The following is a 21,501-nucleotide window of genomic DNA, read 5'->3' as shown; positions in this document are numbered from 1 at the left end:
TGCACAGCAAGTAGAACGTTGTACATTATTGATAAATGTTAATTAATGCTTTATTTTTAAAAATACATAAGGAAGTACAGTTAATAGGGAGTTAGTAGAAACAAAACACCTGCTTTCCTGTCCCCTTTAAAAAAAAAAGTTTTTTGTTTTTTTAAACCAATGTTTTGGCATAAGGTCAACCTGTCCTTCCTCCCCCATGTTTCTTGTTTTTTAACATGCATATAAGAAGTGATAAAGCCCACATTTTTGGTTTGTGTTCTGGGTTTGGCCCACTGAATCTAGTCTCTGTCCATTTTTCTCCCCCTTTTCCATAAGTAGTGGATTGTGTTTGTTACTGTACCATGACCCCAGCCACTATTAGAAAAGCTGATGACCTGGGTGAGTGTGCCAGGCACATACGTCAGTCACCTGACACGGTTAGCAGCATGCTGTGCATTCCTCTTTGCTTAGTTGAGGCAATAATTACCCCCTTAGAACTGAGAGGCAGATGGATTGCTGGGTTTTAAGCTAGTTCTCCTTGGGGCGCCTTGTAAACATGGCAGGTGGAACGAATTATGCAGTTAGAAGACTAGTTGTATTATGGGAGAACACTAATATCTCTGAGTTATTTTCATGTATTTTAATGTGCACACACAGATACACAGGCGAATGTGTGACCTAACACATTTAAAAAAACATGTACTGGGTCAATTTTTTTAAATGGTCAAAAACCGAGATCCTTTGCAGTCTAATCCCAAGTAAGGTGTTTGCAGAAAGTATTTTGTTATTTACAGTAGCTGAGAAGAAATCTTTCTTTGAGTGCCGATGACCTAGAGGTAATCATTGTTGCTGTTTATGGCAAGAGCAATTAAGGCAAATTATAACCTGACTGGTGCCCTGTTGAGGCATGACAATTCCTGCAAAAATTTACCGGGCCTTGCCAAACAAATATTTCTCCTGTGCTTTTGTCCAGTTGGGGAAGCTTGGCATCTGGATACAGTGAAGCTTTGAACATAATGATTAGAATTGAGATGAATTGCTTAAAGTGAAGTGAGCTGTGATACCAAATTATACTACAGTTGAATGACTACTAGCCTGCTGTGAATTAAAAAAAAAAAAGACCCTATCAATTTAGTATCACTTTAATGAGTATGAGACCTAGGCAATATTGTATAATAAATATTTCAAATGCTTAGCTGCCTCGCCACAGAAGCATGCACCTAATGAAAGAGATTACAAACAAAAAGCACATAGGCAGTATTTCTTTGACAATGTGGTAACTGCAGTTTGCCAAAAGCAAAATTTTTGCCGCTTAATAAAAAATCCTTGGCAGTAGGAATGGTGAAAGGTAAACATGATGGAATTGGACCATGTCTGAAAGCAAATTAAGGTACTTAACTTGAAAATCTTTTAGGTTCTAAAACACGTCTTTATGAGAATGTTTTCCAGTATCAGAGTATGGTGTTTGCCTACTTTTAAATCCTCAGTAAAACTTGTTTAAAATTCAAATACAATGACCTTACCCAAAACTATTGTCTTTAAATGAGAGGGCTCAGAAATCTGCACTTTACAGGCTTTCCAGACAACTCTTGTGCACGCTGAAGGCTGAGCCTCACATCTTTGTGTTCTGTGTGTATTTGGGGATTTGGTATGAGGAGTATGAGAGGGATGCCCAAAGTGGCATCACAAGATGAATAAGAACCAACGATGGTAGAAATGGTGGCCAGCCAGGCTGTTTAAACCAATGACCATGGGGCAAGGTGGATGTGGAAGGAGGCCTCCACGTTCCCTAGAAATTATAGCTTCTGACTTTATCTATACTGGTCCCATGTCATTAATCTTAGCCATAATATTGTTTATGTCTACATAATAGGTTTAACTTGTGTTCAGATGGTAGCAAAGTAAGGGGGAGGAGAAAGCATTTCTTTTTTTAAATTTTCCTATTAATCCTCTCTCTGAATTTACCATATCTATACTTTTTACTATTTTGCATATTCCTTTTGTGATATTGGGATGATTGGGGTGTACACTGAAAGGGGGTATGCCAACACCAAGAGTGTACCCTGAACACCCAGTAGATACACTGAAAGAGGCAGAACGAAAAGAGGCTGAGACCTGGAAGTGATAGGACATTCAGCCTTTTGCAAGCCTTCACCAAAACATGTTTATTCAGTAAGCATCTCTTAAATGCCTGCAAAGGATCAGGAATTGTGCTTAGGCTACAAAAATGAATGACACACAGGGGTTAGAAAAAATCGATTGTTTTACTGCCTTAAGCCTGACACTGAAATGAATGAGGTAACAAATTATCCCATCTGGATGGGATTCCCACACTGCTGCCTTTACTCACCTGTGTCCCAGTCCCTTTCATTCACATCCACTCCACATCCACTCCTACCTTGTAATTTGAGTTTGCTGTTGTTCCATTTATTATTTGCATTGGCCTCTCACATTTCATAAGCCCAAGGAAGAAAAGAAGTAACATTAATTAGCATGGTGTAGTAGATAAACATGAGCCTTGGCATCAGCAAACTTGAGTTAAAAGCATGAAATGAGAGGCAGAAAGTCAGGCAGGCCAGGTCATGCAAGACTTCCTATTCCATGCTTAGAACTTCTTCCATGAGCTCAAGGATCCATACAGGAACTAGGCCAGTAATGTAAAGAGTGAGGGCACCTCGGTAGAAGACAACAGCGAGAACTCTAGAACTGGTGACATTTGTGTCATCATGAAAGATAGCCTGAATTTTAAAAATTCAGCTTTTAAACTAACTCTGTGGTACAAATAGTACATGTACATAGCTGAATATGGATCATGGGCTGCCATTTTACAATTTCTAAAGATATTTCGGAGCCAGTGAAGGATTTTTGGCAAGAAAGCATTATGATCCAATTTATAATTTAGAAAGTCTTCCTATTTCTGTATTGGACAGGGAGGGGGCAGGAGTGATAGGAGTCTGCCCACTTTGAAGGCCACTGCTGCAGTCTAAGTGAAGACTGGTAAATGAATGACATGTGTGAGATTTGGGGCTGGAACAGATGGGTCTTAGTCACCAGTTGCAAATGGAAGGGGAAGGGGAAGAATATGTCTAAATCTCCACTGGATGAATACATATAGAATAGCAGGATTGGGGAGAAGGACAGGGAGTCAAGTTAATTTGTTCAATTTAGGCTTTGTTGCATTTTAGACAAAAGGCTGGAGCCCCAAAGAGAATTCTAAGATGGTGACCAGCAGAAGTCAAGGGTGTTGATAACATTAACAGTGGCAAGTGCATGGAGGAAGAAAATTAGAGGACCACGGGGAGGACTCTGAGGTATAGCAAGAGGAGGCAGGAAAAGGAAATCAAGACACCTAAGAATGAGCATTCAGAGAGAAAGCATGAGAGCCAGGTGTGACGGTGTCTCCACTTCCAAAGGAAAAGAGTTTCGAGAAATAAGTAACCAAGAGATGCAGGTGTGTCTGCAAGACTAAGTAAAATGTGCATCAAATAGTACTCAGGGGTCAGACCATTAGGTTTTCAGTGATCTTCCGCAGAAACAGTTGCAGCAAATTGGTGGTGATCAGGGGATGGGATGTATCAAACTCCCATCAGCTGAGACGTGAGCGAGAGGTAGCAAATAAAGTATAGACAATGTTTTTAAAGGGCTTAACTGGGATGGGGAACAGAAAATAGAATAAAAACAAATGTTGCATTTACAGTGACAGGTGTTTATCAAGAGGCAAGTATTTGATAAAGTTTTTGAACTGAGAAGTAGATAGTAAAGAATAAAACAGAGAGGGAGATTGAGGGCGAGAAAGATATAACAATAGTAGAGAAGTATTAACTGTAACAAGACTGAGGTAGACCAAAAAAGACACATGCAGAAAAGAAGACTGGATGTGACTACAAATAAGTATATTTATAGATCACAGTAGGAAGCTGAAGGATCAATTTCAATATCTAGGTTAGGTGTCCTATCTTTATGCTTTCTACATTATCTGGTTTTAAAATTTCCTTCCTTCCCTCCTTCCTTCCTTCCTTCCCTTTCTCCCTTCTGCTCTACTTCCTTCCTTCGTTTCTTCCTTCCCTCCCTTCCTCTCTCCTTCCTTCCTTTCTTCCTTCCCTCGCTTCCTCTCTCCTTCTTTCCTTCCTTCTTTCCTTTCCTTCCTTTCTTCCTCTCTCTCTCTCTCTCTCTATCTTTCTGTCTGACAGTCTCATTCTGTCACCCAGGCTGAAGTGCAGTAGTGTGATCTCTCTTTCCTTCTTTCTTTTCTTTTTTCTTTCTTTCCTTCTTTCTCTTTTTCTTTCTTTCTTCTTTCTTTCTCTTTCATTCCTTCCTTCCTTTCTTTTTTTAAACAGAGTCTCACTCTGTCACCCAGACTGAAGTGCAGTGGCATAATCTCAGCTCACTGCAACCTCCACCTCCTGGGTTCACGCGATTTTCATGCTTTTGCCCCCAAGTAGCTGGGACTACAGGTGCACATCATCACACCTGGCTAATTTTTGTTTTTTTAGTAGAGATAGAGTTTCACCATATTGCCCAGGCTGGTCTTGAACTTCTGGTCTCAAGTGATCCATCAGCTTCGACCTCCCAAAGTGCTGGGATTATAGGCACGAGCCACCACACCTGGCTTGGTTTTAAAAATGTTTGTTTGATTACCTGACTCCCCAAGACTGTAAGCCCTATTAAGGCAGGAACAACATAGTCCCCCAGCCTCCTAACAGTTGCTTAGTAAGCATTTGTTGGAATTTGGTGGAAATTATAATTATGAGAACAGAACAAGTGAATAATTTTCTTATTTATAAAATGTACTGAGAGCAGAGCACTATCTTAGTAGTTGGGGAAATAAGACAACTAGAAAATTACTCAGTACTCTATTAAATAGTTTGGTTAGATGAAGGTGACATTCCTTTCCTGAGGAATTTAGCATCTCTAAATGTCAAAAAGAGTAAGCTCCACAATAGAACCATGACCCTAGTGTTGTGGGCATCTAGAAGGGAGGTTTCTTGCTAAGAAAACCAGAAAATGCCCCACTCAAGAGCTGGCACATAAGGTTTTGAAGGTTGTGAGGGAGTTTGAGAAGCTAAGCATAAAATTGCAAAGAGAGAGATTAATGTGGGTAAAAGCAGAGTCCTAAAAGGGCAGGGCATGTTTAGGGAGCAGTGAGGAGCACTTTCTATTCTAATTGTTATTTTTCAGTCACACAAAAAAATCAGAAAAACGAGCAGCCAAAATTACAATCAAAAAAGTAATTATGACTGATTGCAGTGGCTCATGCCTGTAATCCCAGCACTTTGGGAAGCCGAGGCTGCCAGGTCACTTGAGGCCAGTAGCTAGAGATCAGCCTGACCAGCATGGTGAAACTCTATCTCTATAAAAAATGCAAAAATTAGCCAGGTGCAATGGCACACACCTGTAATTCAGCTACCTGGGAGGCTGGGGCATGAGAATCACTTGAGCCTGAGAAGTGGAGGCTGCAGTGAGCCAAGATTGTGCTCCTGCACTCTAGGTGGGGTGATAGAGCAAGACTGTCTAAAAAAAAAAAAAGGATAATTAGTACAGGCCACATATTCATGTTTCCCAGGCCTTTGATTTAACACTAGTTACTACCCCACCCACCCTCCAGGTGGTTTTTATTCTGAGAAAGCCCCAGTCTCCTCCCACTGACTAGAGCAGAAAGTGACTCCTGACCTGGTACCTCAGCCACTGCTGGAAACATTCGTCTTGCTCTGAAGCTTCCCTGCCTGCTGCTTGGCTCCTCTGGCTCCAGAAGGAGACCTGTTATTTCAAGTTGACTGCTCTCTCTTTTTAGGGAACCCAAACAGAGTTTCCAAATGCGCAATTGTGCTATCATTGAGACCACACAGCATTCACCCATCCCATTAGAAACCACAGCCTTCAACTTTTCCCTGCTCAGTGTGGATTTCTCTGGGCTCTGCCTCTTTACCAGCTGGCTCAGCCTTTATTATTTTTTGTGTGTGGGTGACCAGGCAGATAGGATCGCTGTTAGAGACTGACCTGTCTCTCAGAATTCTTAAGACCCTCTGGATCCTAGGCTCCCCTTCTATTGATTCTGGAGTGTTTATGAGGATTATATTTCTTTAATGCTAATTATGTTTTTATTTTTAAATTCAGAAGTAACAAAAATGCATTTATTATAAAATATGTTATACAAACACATATGTCAAATTGGAGCTAATCACATTTGTATGATGTATTTTGTTTTGCTTTTTGCCAAAGTGAAATTATGCTATATTGATCTGTGATCCTTTCTGTTCTTTAAGCAAGTATTTATTCAAAATTTATGGTGTGCAAGGCACTCTTCTAGTAGCTGAGGTAGAACAATGAGCAACACTGACATGGCTCCCCCTGCCCTCAAAAAATGCATATCCCAGGCAGTACCTGTAGCTGTCATTGCTTGTCAGCACAAGGAAATCCCCTCATTCATTGTAATGACAGCATGGCGTGTCTCTCTACGGAGGACCATAATCTATTCAACCATTCTTCTGTGGATGGACATTTTGTCTATGAGGCTAACTTTCATAAGTTAGAATTTTATATTATGAATGTCATTGGAATTAGACTGTGAGTATATTTTTTCTGTGACTCTATTTTCTTTCTTTGTTCCCTTTTTAAAAAGAAGTTCCATGATAGAAATATGTTATTTAAAACAATTATTTTTTTTCAAAATAGAAAAAGCTCAGACTTAGCAATTACATAAACTGTATAATGAACAGTGCTTTTTATTTAATATTTTCCATTTTTATCCCTTACTCTATCTTGACCATTACCATGTTCAGATTCTCACTGTGAAGAAAAGTGGAAAAGAAAGGAAAAACTATTCACATTGCTATAAGACAACTCATTTTAATTCAGATGTCCTTAAAGTGGTTTGTAGTTACTTTATTACACGTTTTTCAGGAGCTGAAGAACTAGCTTCTTGGGGCTGGGCGTGATAGCTCATGCCTGTACTCCCAGCACTTTGAGAGGCAGGCAGATCATCTGAGATTAGGAGTTTGAGACCAGTCTGGCCAACATGGTAAAACCCCAACTTTACTAAAAATTAACCAAGCATGGTGGCAGGTGCCGGTAATTCCAGCCATTCATGAGGCTGAACCAGAAGAATTGCTTGAACATGGGAAGGGGAGGTTACAGTGAGCCAAGATTGTGTCACTGCACTCCAGCCTGGGCAACAAGAGCAAAACTCTGTCTCAAAAAAAAAAAAAAAAGAAAAAGAAAAATTAGCTTCTTGGCCTCTGTCTGTCTGTCTCTCTTCCTCTCTTCTTCCCTTCCTATCGTTCTAGTTCTGCTTCTTCCCCCTCCTTCATGTTCTCCTGCCAAGGAAACTTAAAAAATATAACTCAGCCTTTATAAAGGCATGGCCTAGAAACTGCAAATAAACCCAAAATGCTAAGGAGAGGGAAGGTCAGAAAGATTTGTATCATGCCTATTTTGGAAAGATCATAACTATATGAAAAAAAGAATAAGATAAAGTTCTCCTGACAGACAAATTCACCACCCTCATGCCAGGGCTCACCTTTCTTCTGGCAGTGATAGAGTCACCCTCTGTTTCCCAATTTCAACACCAACTCCTCCCTCACCAAAACATCTAGGTAGATTCATTACTCATTCTACATTAAATATTTGGGCCAAGTATTTCCTCCTCCAAATTCCTTCTTCAGGGGCTGCTAGTGCAAATCAAACAACTTAATGCTTGGTAGAAACCATGTACTAGGCCGTTGTTCCAGAGATAGAGTCCTCTGCAGAAATGGAGCTTACCTCACCTGGCCCTGCATCCTCCCTTACTGCCCAGGGCTTCATCAGAGTGACTTTTATGGGCGCACTCGAAGCTCCAAAATAGCTCAGAAATCCTGGGAATGTTTATCCATGAAGTGATTATTTTGTCTCCAAGAAACAAGGAAAGCACTCAGTAAATAATTACTCCACTCTCCACTCTGCTTTTGTAGATGTAAGTTACATGTCTTAGTGTGAGGTGTTCATTTCAGTCACTCTGACAAGCTAATTTCCGTTAACACATATGCACTCCCCATCTATAAAGAAAAAGAAGCTCCCTTCCTTCTTTACAACTGCCCTTCATTTGCAAAAGACTCTCCTCCCACCCCGCCATTTCTCTGCTCCTCTTCATGGCAAAACCTCTCCAAAATCCTGGCTCTAAAATGTGTCCTGGCAAACATGTGAGTGACTATGTTGGCCAAATCTAATATTCCCCTTGTCTGCCCTCATTTTCCTTGACCACTCAGCAGCACTCAACATAATTGAACAGGCCCCTCTCCTAGGAAAGATTTTCCTCCATGGCTTCTGTGAACCGCTCCGCTGAGCGTTCCTCCTGCCTCTCAAGTCACCTTCTTGACCCTCTTCTTCTCCAGCCTTCCCCAAGAGCTTGTATGCAGGCCTGTGTCTTTCAATGTCTCACCTGTAGGGTGGTGATGCTCCAGACGTCCCCCCTGGGCTGCAGGCTCACTTATCCGAGTGCCTACTTGATATCTCCAAGACCATGTTTAATTTGTGTCTCAAATGTCTCATATCAAAACCAGAATTCTTGATTTCACCCCCTACACATTCATAAACCCATTTTCCTCCAATTCAGAAATGACTGCCATATACCCACTTGTTTAAGAAAAAAACCTAGAAGAAGACATTCTTTAGCCTTTCCATTTTTCCTTACTGTAAATAAATACTTTCAATTATTTTTCCAAATTTATCTCAAATGTATCTACTTTTCTCAATTTTCACTAGTACCACTCAAGTCAAACCTCTGTCACCTCTCATATCTACTATGGTAGTAGCCTCCAAATGGGTTTATTTGCTTCTTCCTTTCATTCTTAAAGGGGCCATGCAGCATAGTGATTAACAAAGAGAAACACTCTGGAGTTAGCCTGTCTGGCTTCATGCTACAACTCTGCCACTTACTGATTACAAGCTTGGGCAGGTGGTGTAAACATTAGTGCTAGTTTCATATGACCCCTGCCAATCAGGATGACAATAGTGCCTATCTCAGAGGAATATTAGATTAAGTTAGTTAACCATTACATTAAGTTAATTAATATTAGGTTAAGTTAGTTAAGACTGGTGTTAAGTGTTTAGAACAGTGCTTGGTAGTTAATAGGCACTCAGTAAATATTAGCTAGATATATCATCACTGATTCAGTCTGTTCTCCATTATAAGCGCAGACCAAACTTTTGTTATCTCATGCTTAGTGCACACTGCAGTTTCTGTTGCACTTAAAGATTCCTGACCTACAATTCGGCACTACTTGGGCTTCTGCCTCCCTTTGCCCTCATCATCATTCTCTCCCCCATTGTTCTTCCTCTTTTTGGTTTCTGTAATGCCCCATATTCCTGCCTCAGAGCTTTTCGTACTTACTCTCTGTGCCTGGAATTCTTTTCCCTGTTTTCTCTGCCTTTTCTGTGATTATTTCCTTCTCATTTTCTGGTTTAGGGTCAAATGACCTCTTCAGGAGCCTTCTATCACAATATATCTGATGAAGTAGCTTCCCACCTTCCACGTATATCACCGAGTATACTATATTAACAGTAAATCCCAAATATCTATTTTTTTTTTTTTGAGATGGATCTTGCTCTGTCAGCCAGACTGGAGTGCAGTGGCATGACCTCGGCTCACTGCAGCCTTGATCTCCTGAGTGCCAGCAATCCTCCGACTTCAGCCTACTGCATAACTGGGACTATGGACATGCCTAGCTAACTTTTTAAAAATTATTTTTTGTAGAGATAAGGGTCTCTGGCTGGGTGCAGTGGCTCATGCCTATAATCCCAGGAATTTGAAAGGCTGAGGTGGAAGGAGCACTTGAGCCCAGGAGATCTCACTGGGCAACATAGTGAGATCCCATTTACAAAAAAAGAAAAAAATTAGCCAGGTGTTGTGGCACACACCTTTTGGTCCCAGTTACATGGGAGGCTGAGGTGGGAGAATCACCTGGGCCCAGGAGGTGGAGGCTGCAGTCAGCCCTGATCGTGTCACTACACTCCAGCCTGGGTGACAGAATGAGACCCTGTATCAAAAAAAAAAAAAAAAAAGATATGATTTCTCCACATTGCCCAGGCTGGTCTCAAACTCCTGAGCTCAAGCTGTCCTCCCACCTTGGCCTCCCAAAGTGCTGGGATTATAGGCATGAGCTACCACTGCTGCACCTGGCCCCAAAACATCTTTTTATGTATTTTTTTAACTTATTAACTGTTTCTCCTCATCATTAGAATGTGAACTTGTTAAGAACAAAGATCTTAGTGTCTCACTCATTATTACCTCTCTTATATATAGAATAATATCTTACACATAGTAGGAAATCAGTAATTATTTGTAGAAAAAATAAGTGGATGGATGGATGAGATTCATACACTTCAACATCAGCCACTGATCAGTAATATGTTGTATAATACTGAAGCAGATTTTAGAGCTTTGTAGATCTCTGAGCTCTCACTACAAAAAGATGCTAAAATTGAGTGAAGGAATAGAAACCCAAGGTTGGTATTGAAAACCTAGAATGCAAAATTATCAAAATGGCACACATTTTATATGGCTACATATGTTGAGGCAGGAATACTGGAAACAACTAGAAAGAGTTTCTTGCCTCACATTTCTGTGGTCTGTTTATTATGGGAGGACTTCTTTCTAACAGCTTCCTTTGTCTGTTTTTAATTTGGGCATTCCCAGAATTGCTGATGTTTCCTCTTGGAACAAACATAAATTGGAAATTTTAGAAAACAGCTAGCTTATGGTGGTGAGTAAAACAGGCACTTTGTAAGACAAACCTTAGTTTGAATCCTGAGTCAATTGCCCAGCAGCTCTGTGTCCATAAAATTTTTAACCTCTCTGAGCCTCCATTTTCCCAACAGTAACATATTATTAAAATTGTATGTTAATAATTAATGTGTTTGCCACATGAGAGGTACTTAATAAGTGTTAGTTTTCTTGCCTTACCTGTATCCTTTCAGTGCATACAAATGCACTGAATGGTTTGTGGTAAGAATTTCACATGGTTTATATTAATCATGAGTTTAAGCTGTGACGTTTTATCTGTCTCCATTAAATTATCTTCAAAAATACTAGTATCTGGAGCAATAAGCATAATAAGAGCTATATTAATGTCTGACACATAGTAGACATTCAATAAATATTTGTTGAATGGATGAATAAGTAGTCAGTAAATGCTTCCATTGTTCATGAGAATCAACTAGATTTCCATATAGCTTAAAATAATGTTTCTTTAAACTAGCAGTAACTTCCCTGCCCCCCAAATTATACAACAGAACATCGAACAGAATCAAACCATAACTGAATGTTTCAAGACATTATGGCACAAAATCATATTTTCCTCCACTGATGTTATTTTTAAGTGTCTTCTGGAATTGTTTAGTTCAACAATTTTGAAAACTAGTGGGCTCTGAGATCTAAATTCAGAAAGGAGCCAGCAGTTTTAGAGATGCCTCTTAAACTTTGAAGAAATATTTTATTAATAGTTGTAATTTTTAGAACTTGATGTTTTATTCTCACATGTGATTGGTGTAAGAAGATTATTTTTGAGACAGGTTCTTACTCAGACACCCAGGCTAGAGTGCCATGGTGAGATTTTGGCTCACTGCAACCTCCGCCCCCAGAGCTCAAGTAATCCTCCCACCTCAGCGTTCAGAGTAGCTGGGACTACAGGCATGCACCACCATGCCCAACTAATTTTTGTATTTTTTGTAAAGACTAGGTTTCACTATGTTGCTTAGGCTGGTCTCGAATTCCTGGGTTCAAGCAATCTGCCAGCCTCAGCAAGAAGATTTTAAAAGGGACTTGCTCATCAGAATTGACACCAAATGTGTTTGATGGCACTGGTTTTTAGGCACTTTTGTTAAATTATCAGTAAAGTTTGTGATATGCACATGCACACTTTGGGCAATCTATTATTCTGAAATATATAAATGAATTATGCAAAAAGTATTGCTTTCAAATTTTCATCATAAAAGCATTGCAAAGTAATGTGGATAGACTTCCTTAAAATTACAATATTAATAAAATGTTAGCATCTAACCCTCACACCACATTTTAAAGTGGATTCCAAATGGAATTAATTTAAATGAAAAGTGAAACTCTAAATATCTAGGAGAAAGTATAGGCAAATATTTAGTTGATCTTAAAAAGAACATTCTAAGCATAAAAGTATTGGAAGAAATCACAAAGGAACATACAGAGAGATTTGACAGACTAGAGCAAGGTTTGAATGTCAAAAACATTATAAAGTTAAAAGCAAACAACAAACAGTGAAATATGACAAAGGGTTAATGCCTTTAATATATAAAGATTTCTTACAGATCAATAAGAAAACCTGAACATCCAAACAGAAAAATTATCAAGGACTTGAACAATTCATAGAATAAATTAAAAAGGTCAATGAACATACAAAGACATTGAGCTTCACAAACAATTAAATACATGTAAATAAAGACATCAAAAATTCATTTTTGATTAACTTGAAATATGTAAACCAAATAATATTTAGTATTGGCAGGTATTTAGTAAGTGCAGTATGTTCATACAATAATGGGAATATAAGTTGTTTCAAACTTCTTGGAAGTTTTAGTAATTCCACTAGACATACATTTTATGAGCTCATCAAAGATTTGCCCAAGGATGTATCTATAAAATGTGTATTAAAGCAATTTTAAAAATCGTGAGAAAAATTAAAACAAAATAATATTTCCTACAGGAAGTATTGGTCTTAAAAATACTATGTTCAGCTGGGTGCAGTGGCTCACACCTGTAATCCCAGCATTTTGGGAGCCAAGGTGGGAGGACCACGTAAATTCAGGAGCTTGAGACCAGCCTGTCCAACAAAGCAAGACTCTGTCTCTACAAAAAAATAAAAATAAAAATAAGCTGGGCACAGTGATGTGAGCCTGTAGTTCCAGCTACTAGGGAGACTGAGGTGAAATAATCACTTGAGCCAGGAGTTGGAATCTGCAGTGAGATATTGTTCCACTGCACTCCAGCCTCGGCAACAGAGCGAGGCTCTGTCTGAAAATAAACAAATTTTTAAAATGCTGTTTATATCTATTTTAAATCAGTACTCCTTTAAAATAATGTTTTCAAGAAATCAAATAAAATGTTTTGAAACTTTTAAACAGCATACTCAAAAATAGAAAATAGTGCAGTAAACTGTCATGTGCTTATTACCTACTTATCTAGATTAAATGATATCAGGATATTGCTGTATTTGTTATGTCTCTCTTTTCTTTGCAGAGGCATTTTAAAGCAAATCTCCAGACATCATGTCATTTCTTGTCTACCAACATGCCTCATCATGCATAACTTTTTTTTTGAAAAAGCACATTTTCTTACATATTCACAGTGCCATTTTAATTTCTAACATGATTAACATAATTCCTTCATATGATAGAGAAGAATAAAATATCCCAGACTTTCTCAAAAGTGCCTGTTTGCTTTTTTGTGGTATCATTTAATCCAGAAGTCAACAAACTTTTTCTATAAAGGGCCAGATGATAGTAAATGTTTTTGACATTGGCTAGATGGCCTATGTTGCAACTATTCAACTCCCCACCGTTGCAGCCTTGAAAGCCACCATAGACAATACATAAAGGAGTGGGCATGGCTGTGTTCAAATAACAAGTTATTTACAAAAACAGGCCCAAATTTGCCCTGTAGGCTGCAGTTTGACAATCTCTAATTTAACTTATTATTCTATTTTCTATATATTTCGTAAGCTGAACATTAGCTTTAAAGCCTTGATTGGATTTGGGGGCAATTGCGTGTTTGTGTGTGGTAAGAATTCTTCATAGGGAGGGCTGGGTGCCTCATCTCACATCCCATCAGAGAGTTTTCTCACTGTTGGTGATGGGAAGAACACTCAGTGGGTACATTTGGGTATGGCCTGATCCCTCCACTGTAAACTCTCTATTAGCTTGTGTCTAATGGTTCCGTCTCTTACGTTTGTTGCCTAAATCAATTATTTCATTCGATGTTGCAAAATAGTAATTTTCTACTTCTGTTATTCCATCTGTTTTCATTAACCAGAATGCTTTTTAAGGACAAACTTTGCAATAACAATGAGGGATTTCAGTCAGACTGAGATACAGGTTATATAGGAATACTTTTTGCAATAAAAATATATGCTAATTCTTTCTTTCCTTTTAATTGCCAATTTTGAATATAAAGAATTGGTCCTTGGATCATTTCCAGTGACGTCCAGGGAGTTGGGCATTTTGGGGGTAAAAGGGGCCTTTCTCTATCTCTGTAGTGTGTTTTCTTATTTGATCATGAGCTCAGATTTTTTATATATACAATGATTATCGGTCACTTGCATTTATTATTCTTTTTGGTACTCAAATCATTTTATTGTTGACCGATGGGGACTCCTTTGTGTTGGTTCCCGTTAGTCTTTAATAGCTTCTTTCTTTCAAGCCTAGCAAGTTACAGGGAGAAATTTTCAATGACAGATTAGGAAACTGTTTATAATATATGATGAAAAAATAATAAAGCAAAAAGCAAATAGGCAAGCAAACTGTATTCACAAAATATTTTTCTGGGTAACACAATTATAGGAGAATAGTATGACTTTATTTTCTTCTTTACTTATTTGTACTCTTCTGCACTTCGAATTTCCTACAATGAGAATTATTAGTTTTATAATTAAAAAGTTAAGCTGAAATTTTAACAACCTCAACAGATTTAATTTAATTTAGCAAGTACATTTAAAATGAGATTCAAAATACTTTTAAAGTACTTAGGCACATATTTTTCAGAATTGTAATTGCATAATTATTAACTATGTCCTATATTTCAAACACCTTATAATGTAAAGAGAGAGGAGATACAGATTTTAAATCAGTTTTTTAACAACATCTAAGCTATAAAATTGTAATAGTTGCTGGCTTCTCCCCATCTGTCTTTATAGACCTTAGCATGTTTTTTATTTTCTTGATGACAATTTGGAAACTATCCCATTCCATAGGTTTGTGTGTGTGTGTGTGTATGTGTATTTTTTTTTTCTTTCTTTCTTCTGCAGAGGTTGACAACATGGTGTGTGGTGGCCCCACAGGCCCTGGGGTGGGGAGTCAGAGATGGAGTTGAGCACAGAGATATTTTAAGAGCCAGAAGACAGAAAGACCGAAAAAGACAGAAACAGAGACACAAAGATATCGTGAGGGGCAGAGACCTAGAAAGCCAGAATAAGAGAGATAGAAATAGATTCAGAGAATCTACTGTGAAAGAGACACAGAAGCCACAGAGAGACACAGCAGTGATGGAGAGACAGACAAAGAAGTAAAACAGATTTCAGGGGGAGGAGGGGAGGCAGGGAAAATGACAGAAAAGACAGCCCAGCTCCTCCTCCCAGGGTCCCTGGGGCAGCCCAGGGGGGCTAAGGGTCCCCGAGTAAGGCTGGGGGTCCCCACTGGGCCCTGCCCCATGCAGGGCGCAGCCTAGAGGTACGTATTTTTAATAGTACTTTGGATAGCACAACCTCTGAAGTTCCTGGATCTGTATTCTTTCTAATACCCTTATCCTGTGTGTTCACCAATTCTAAGCAAATGTAACAAGAAAAACAACAAAATAACCAATTCCTAATAAAATCAAGGAGGACATGTGAATCAGTCTCCTTTGCTGTAGAAGGTGATCATTTAGATGTGGCTTTGAGGAGGGTAATGTTTACCTGAGTTCTACCAGAGACTATCTTGGACCAGTCTAAGGGGAATTTAAAAGAGCAGCCCTTGGAAGGAAATTGTCCCATATTTTCAAATGGAACAGCCTGTATAAAACATGTAAAGTGGTCCTGTGGTTTTTAAGTAAAGTTATACTTACCTTGAATAATGGAGAAAGAAATGTAAAAACTCAACTATGTAAGAAGGGTGTGTGTGTGTGTGTGTGTGTGTGTGTGTGTGTGTGTGTGTGTGTGTCTGTCTGTGTATGTGTGTGTTGTAAATTCCTCTCTCTCTAATAGACCAACAGTCTTCTACATCTTCTTCCCTAAAGCCTTGGAGCAATGCTTCCCTATGGCAAAACCAGACTAAAATGTTCATAGTTTTGTCATTCTTCTGGAAATTTGAAACATCCCACACTTTGGGGGCAGATTATTCAGGATGTCTGCCATTTCCTGCCCAGAAACAGTTTCCTAATATTAGAAATCTTTGTCACTGCTAATTTCTTCATATTAACATAACTTATAAAAGCTAAAATTATGAATTTATCTTTATAAATCTATCAGTTGTACAGGAAATTCAGCAGTCAGGTACCAGCAGAAAACAGAAGGCACATTCACATAGTTTAACTGAAGCAAGTTTAATAAATAAATCTCTTAAATATGTGCTCAGTCCACATGTAGTTTAGTATTGTAAGATTAGATATAAACAACCAAAGGACATCAGCTTGGCTTTACTATTCTTAGAATCTCAGAGTAAATGTGGCCAGGCACAGTGGCTCACACCTGTAATCGCAGCACTTTGGGAGGCTGAGGTGGGCAGATCACTTGAGGCCAGGAGTTTGAGACCAGGCTGACCAACATGTCGAAACCCATCTCTACTAAAAATACAAAAATTAGCTAGATGTGGTGGTGCATGCTTGTAATCCCAGCTACTCTGGAGACTGAGGCAGGAGAATCACTTGAGCCCAGGAGGCGGAAGCTGCAGAGAGCCAAGACCACACCACTGCACTCCATGCACTCCAGCCTACGCAACAGAGTGAGAAAAAAAGTAGATTGATAGATGATAGGTAGATACTCAAATTATTTCATTGTTTAATGAAGCAGAAGTCTTTTAAGTTTAAGTCTCAAAAAAAATCTCAGAGTAAATGGGGACTAAGAATATTTTACATAGAATTTTGAAAAGGAGTGTTATCTTCATTTGAACTGGCTGTCAGCTTCCAATTGGCCATAAAGAGGAAGAGAGGAGGAGGGAGAGCAGAAAAGGAGCCCTAAACAAGACTTGTAAAGATAACGTCTCCTTCAGTGCTGCACAAAGAAAAATACCTTAGATTACTCGCTGGCACAGGAAGCTCTGTGCCTTTGCTGGAGTCTTACTTTGCATAAGAGAAAGTATTTGAATTTTCTAGTAGAAAAATTCATAGCCTGCCCTTTCTGAAACTAGATTCCTTTGTTAGTGTCAGTGCATTAGACAAAACAGGCAAATGCCCAAGGCTTCTCCCATAACCCACACATTTTCTTGGATATGGATTAACTTTATCAGACTTGCTAGTTTACAAGAACTGTGCATTGTAAGTGACATAGACCCCAGCTCCTTTCTGCTTATTTATAAACTCTATCAGAATGGGACCTGGGTACAATGCCTGTGGGCTGGTTCAGTGCCAGAACTTGATAAATATTCATTTAACCAATGAAGGCCAGGTCTTATATTCCTATTATTTCCCCCCTCCACCACCATATGAAGCATGATAGTAGACAGGTAAGAGATCTTTATGGAGTGACTTAAATGCTGTAAGATGTATTCAAAGTTCAGGATTTCTTTAGGTGTTAATCTTCTCATTCCTTGCTTCTGGAGATCCTGGCTGTAAATGCTGATGACAGGTGAAGTGTCACACTTCAGGTGAAAAATTGCTACTGCCCCTTCCACACTGCCACCACTCTAAATAATTTCGGTTCCTGAATTTTAACCAGACCCCAGCATTTAGTCCTTGAAAGGACTAGCACTGAAAACATGGTATGTACACATTCTTTCTCATTTAACTGCAGAAAAATGTAATAAAACCCAAGATATAATTTTGACAGCATTTCTCAATACTGGAAATTGTTTAATTTTATCCCTGTGAGTCGGAGGGTTTTCAAGAAAATGGGGGTATTTTTGTTTTGTTTTGTTTTTTTAGGGTAGACATTCTGAAGTGTAGATTTTTATTTTGTGGGGACCACTCTCTTTCAAAGGAAGTGATTTATGAACTGACTCATAAGGAAATAATGTTAAAGACAACATGGAATGTTGAATGATTAGATTTCATTCATTTACCTGCTTTGAGATAGGAATTAAGAGAGGCTCTCCTGAGACAATGTGCAGACCTGTTGAGCCTTGTAAAATTGCTGGAATCTGTGTCTGAGTAATTAGCAGCTTTACACCTTTAAAAAGGAGCACAAATCTCTTTGGGTTGAAGCCTGGGATGCGCAAATGTAAGCGAAAGGCAAGGGCAGCGAGTGATGAAAGGGCTGAGCAACAGCCACCAAGAGAGGTTCTCATCACCTGGTCATTCAAGGCCAGAGCTTCTTCAGGAGTTCAGGAAGAACACAGCATGTTTAAAAGAGACCAAAGACTGCAGGCATGAGCAGCACACTAAATACCATTCACTTTCAGAAACAAATCACAGAGGTCCTGCATATGATAATACACCGAAAAGTTAAAACAGGATTATCAAGAGAAATAAGTCATTTTATTAGTGCTAAGTTCACTCTGTTCCATGAATTGGGATATTTCATAAATGAAAAATGAAATAAAGGCCAAAAATGAAGCAATGATAATTCTTTCTTTAAATGGATTCTAGCAATCAGTATGTTTTATTCAGGCCTAGTTCTGTTCTGTTTTTATTCAGGCTGTGGAGTTTTAAGATAGCCTTTGATAGATGGCACATTATTTTAGTTCCCTTAATACTCATAAAATGTAATCATCTGAAAAGTTATTAGTACTAAATATCTTTATTCGTTCTTTCGTCTATTGAGTTACTAAAGTAACTCTGATGTCAAAACATCTCCATATAATAAAGAGTTATTTAGTAATGTAAATTTGACACTAATTGATCAGTTTGAGTAGACATATTTTTAAGTAATACTGATTTGGCTTTGAGGTCCAATACAGTTCTGCTCATCAAAGTATAAATAAATTAACCATCATAAGTACTTAAATAAATGTGGAAAGCACTTATAGGAGTCAGGAGTATGACTTTTCTGTTTTCATAATAAGCATCTACACAGGTCACTTCATATCATTCATATTAACTTAACATAATCACCCTGGTAATAATCTGTTACTTGAAAGTTAAAGGAATGTTTCTCATCTGAATCTCATTTTCATCTTATCAGTTTACTCCAGACAGCAATATATCTGATTTATGTATTTTTGGTTGTGTGTATATGATAAAACAGGATCACTTCACTATGCTTCTTTGAACTCTAAAGCCAGATGACTTATCTTTCAAATTCTGTTAACTATTGGATGAGTCAAGTGATCAAAAACTGGATGTGGTCAATAACATTCAAGTGATTTTTTATTTTTTGAAACATAACTCTGTTTTTGAAACATAACTATTTTCCAAACATAACTCTGAAGAGTTCACCCTAATGATTCTGAGTTGTTCTGGTGAACAACTTATTACCAAACACATCCAAAAATCTATGGACATATATGACCCAAAAATGTACTATATAAAGTGTTAAGACAGAAACATCTTTATGTTTTGACAAAATGAATGTTACAGAAATATTTGTGATCAAAAAGCTTACAAGGGGCTGGGTGTGGTGGCTCATGCCTGTAATCCCAGCACTTTAGGAGGCCAAGGCAGGTGGATCACTTGAAGCCAGGAGTTTGAGACCAGCCTGGCCAACAAGGTGAAACCCTGTCTCTACTAAAATACAAAAAAAGAAAATAGCCAGGCGTGGTGGCATGCATCTGTAATCCCGGCTACTTGGGAGGCAGAGGTATGAGAATTACTTAAACCCAAAGGCAGAGGTTGCAATGAGCTGAGATCGTAGCACTGCACTTCAGCCTGGGTGACAGAGTGAGACTGTCTCAAAAAAATTTTTTTAAACATGCATTAAAATATGGAAAATAAAAATAGCGTCATGAAAAGAGAGTCTTCACAGCAATTAACCTGGGCTTCATAAGCAGAGTGGACGCGTGCGAGCACACGTGTGCATATGCATGGTGCTCCACATGGCTTCTCATCATCATCATTGATTTCCTCCTCATCATTAAACACCTATTGATTACTGTCTTCTAGATGACACAGGCTGTCCCAGCAGCCAGTCAGTGTCTCCTGTGAAGACACCCTCAGATGCTGGAAACAGCCCCATTGGCTTTCGCCCTGGAAGTGATGAAGATTTCACCAGAAAGAAATGCACGATTGGAATGGTGGGTGAAGGAAGCATTCAGTCCTCTCGATATAAGAAGGAATCGAAGTCAGGCCTTGTGAAACCAGGTCAGTGAGTTTGTCATTGTTTTCATCAGAACAATATGATGGGAGTAGTTTCACGTTTGAAACAAAACACCTGTATATCAGGTTGGGGATCACTAATACTGCACCCAGCATCCACAACATCATTTTTAAAGGAGGCGGGGTGGAAAGTGGACTATCCTCTGAAATAGTTGTTAATAATTGAGTAACTATAGTGACCTATAGTGACATATGTATTCATTATAAAGAGATTTTTTAAATAGAAAGAAGCAAAGTTGAAGAAATATAAGCTAGATGCTCTAACAAACATTTGAACTATGTGATTAATTCTAGCTTTAATTATACTAAGCAATTACTTAGTACTATCATAAGTGACCACACATTGTGAAGAAAACAGGTTATCTTGATGCAAATCTCTGTAGAGCTGGGCATTATCTTGATGCAAATATGTCGAGCTGGGAATACTTGCTAGCTTAGTTACTGTCTTTTCTTTTAGAGATTTAAATATGAATATTATATGTATATACACATGTAAATGTTCAATAATTACAAAATATTAGAAGCTATAAAATGAAATAGAGGTCATTACTGCAATGAATGAAACGCCAGCAGCATCAGAAAAGGTCAATTCTCAGTTCTTAGAATCTGCACTATGTATATAAATACTTTGTATCTCAGAAATATACATGCAGTAGATAAACAAAGATAGTTTTAAAAAAACTAAAGTGATAACTTTAAAGTAAAAGGTTGTGTGCATTGTCATGGGGAGGTATCGTCTCTATTGCATTATTCTCTTTAACATTCACAGTTATGCTCTCCATATTTAAGAGCTGAAAAGACAGGTTATTAGCTTGCATGAGTCCTCGTTTCTTACATTTGTCTTCTAAGTTTTGTTTGGTGATGACATTACTGTGCAAGGAGCTACAGATGGTTTTATTTTGATGGGGCCAAGCCTTGGCCCTGTGTCTTCTTCCATTGGACGCTAACATCTTTTCCTGCTTTTGTTCTCCCTGAGTCATTGATGTACATGATATATCGTAATGGATTATTCTTCATCTTGCTTTTGGTCAACCAAAGATTAGGTCATTTTGTCACAGAGCAAAACTTAAACTGTGATCAAGAAATACTCTATTTCCTAGTGGTTCCTGATAAATGTTAGTCATGATGAATTCATTAATAGTCTCCTACTTTGGAATAATATGTAAAAGAAAAGGAATGCTATACGATGAAGAAGAAAGCCTATAAACGAGAAAGATGGAAATGGTACAATGAGTGTTGGGTACCCTTGATATTTAAGAAAGAGATAATGATTAAAGAATGTTGTAAAATTTTAGCCAAGAAATAAAACAATTACCTTGTGTACCCAAGGGCCAGGACTGCCTCCTTGTCTCCTTTAGCCCAAC

At 38.4% G+C, this 21,501-nt stretch overlaps 1 protein-coding gene across 4 annotated transcripts in view; it reads left to right on the top strand.

The window, feature by feature from the left end:
• SYBU (syntabulin) overlaps positions 1-21,501 on the top strand; it is a 75,565-nt gene that overhangs the window by 9,982 nt on the left and 44,082 nt on the right. For all 4 annotated transcript variants that reach the window (XM_012443274.2, XM_012443273.3, XM_012443276.3 and 1 more), the window contains one exon: positions 19,925-20,122. In XM_012443274.2, the coding sequence (XP_012298697.2) occupies positions 19,925-20,122 (198 nt within the window). The remainder of the gene's footprint in view (positions 1-19,924; positions 20,123-21,501) is intronic.

The sequence above is a fragment of the Aotus nancymaae genome, unplaced genomic scaffold, assembly GCF_030222135.1.
Source record: "Aotus nancymaae isolate 86718 unplaced genomic scaffold, 86718_ANA_hifiasm-v0.15.2.pri h1tg000036l, whole genome shotgun sequence".
In the NCBI taxonomy this organism is placed as follows: domain Eukaryota; kingdom Metazoa; phylum Chordata; class Mammalia; order Primates; family Aotidae; genus Aotus; species Aotus nancymaae.
Note: the sequence above shows the minus strand (reverse complement) of the source record. Positions and strands in the feature narration are given on the sequence as shown.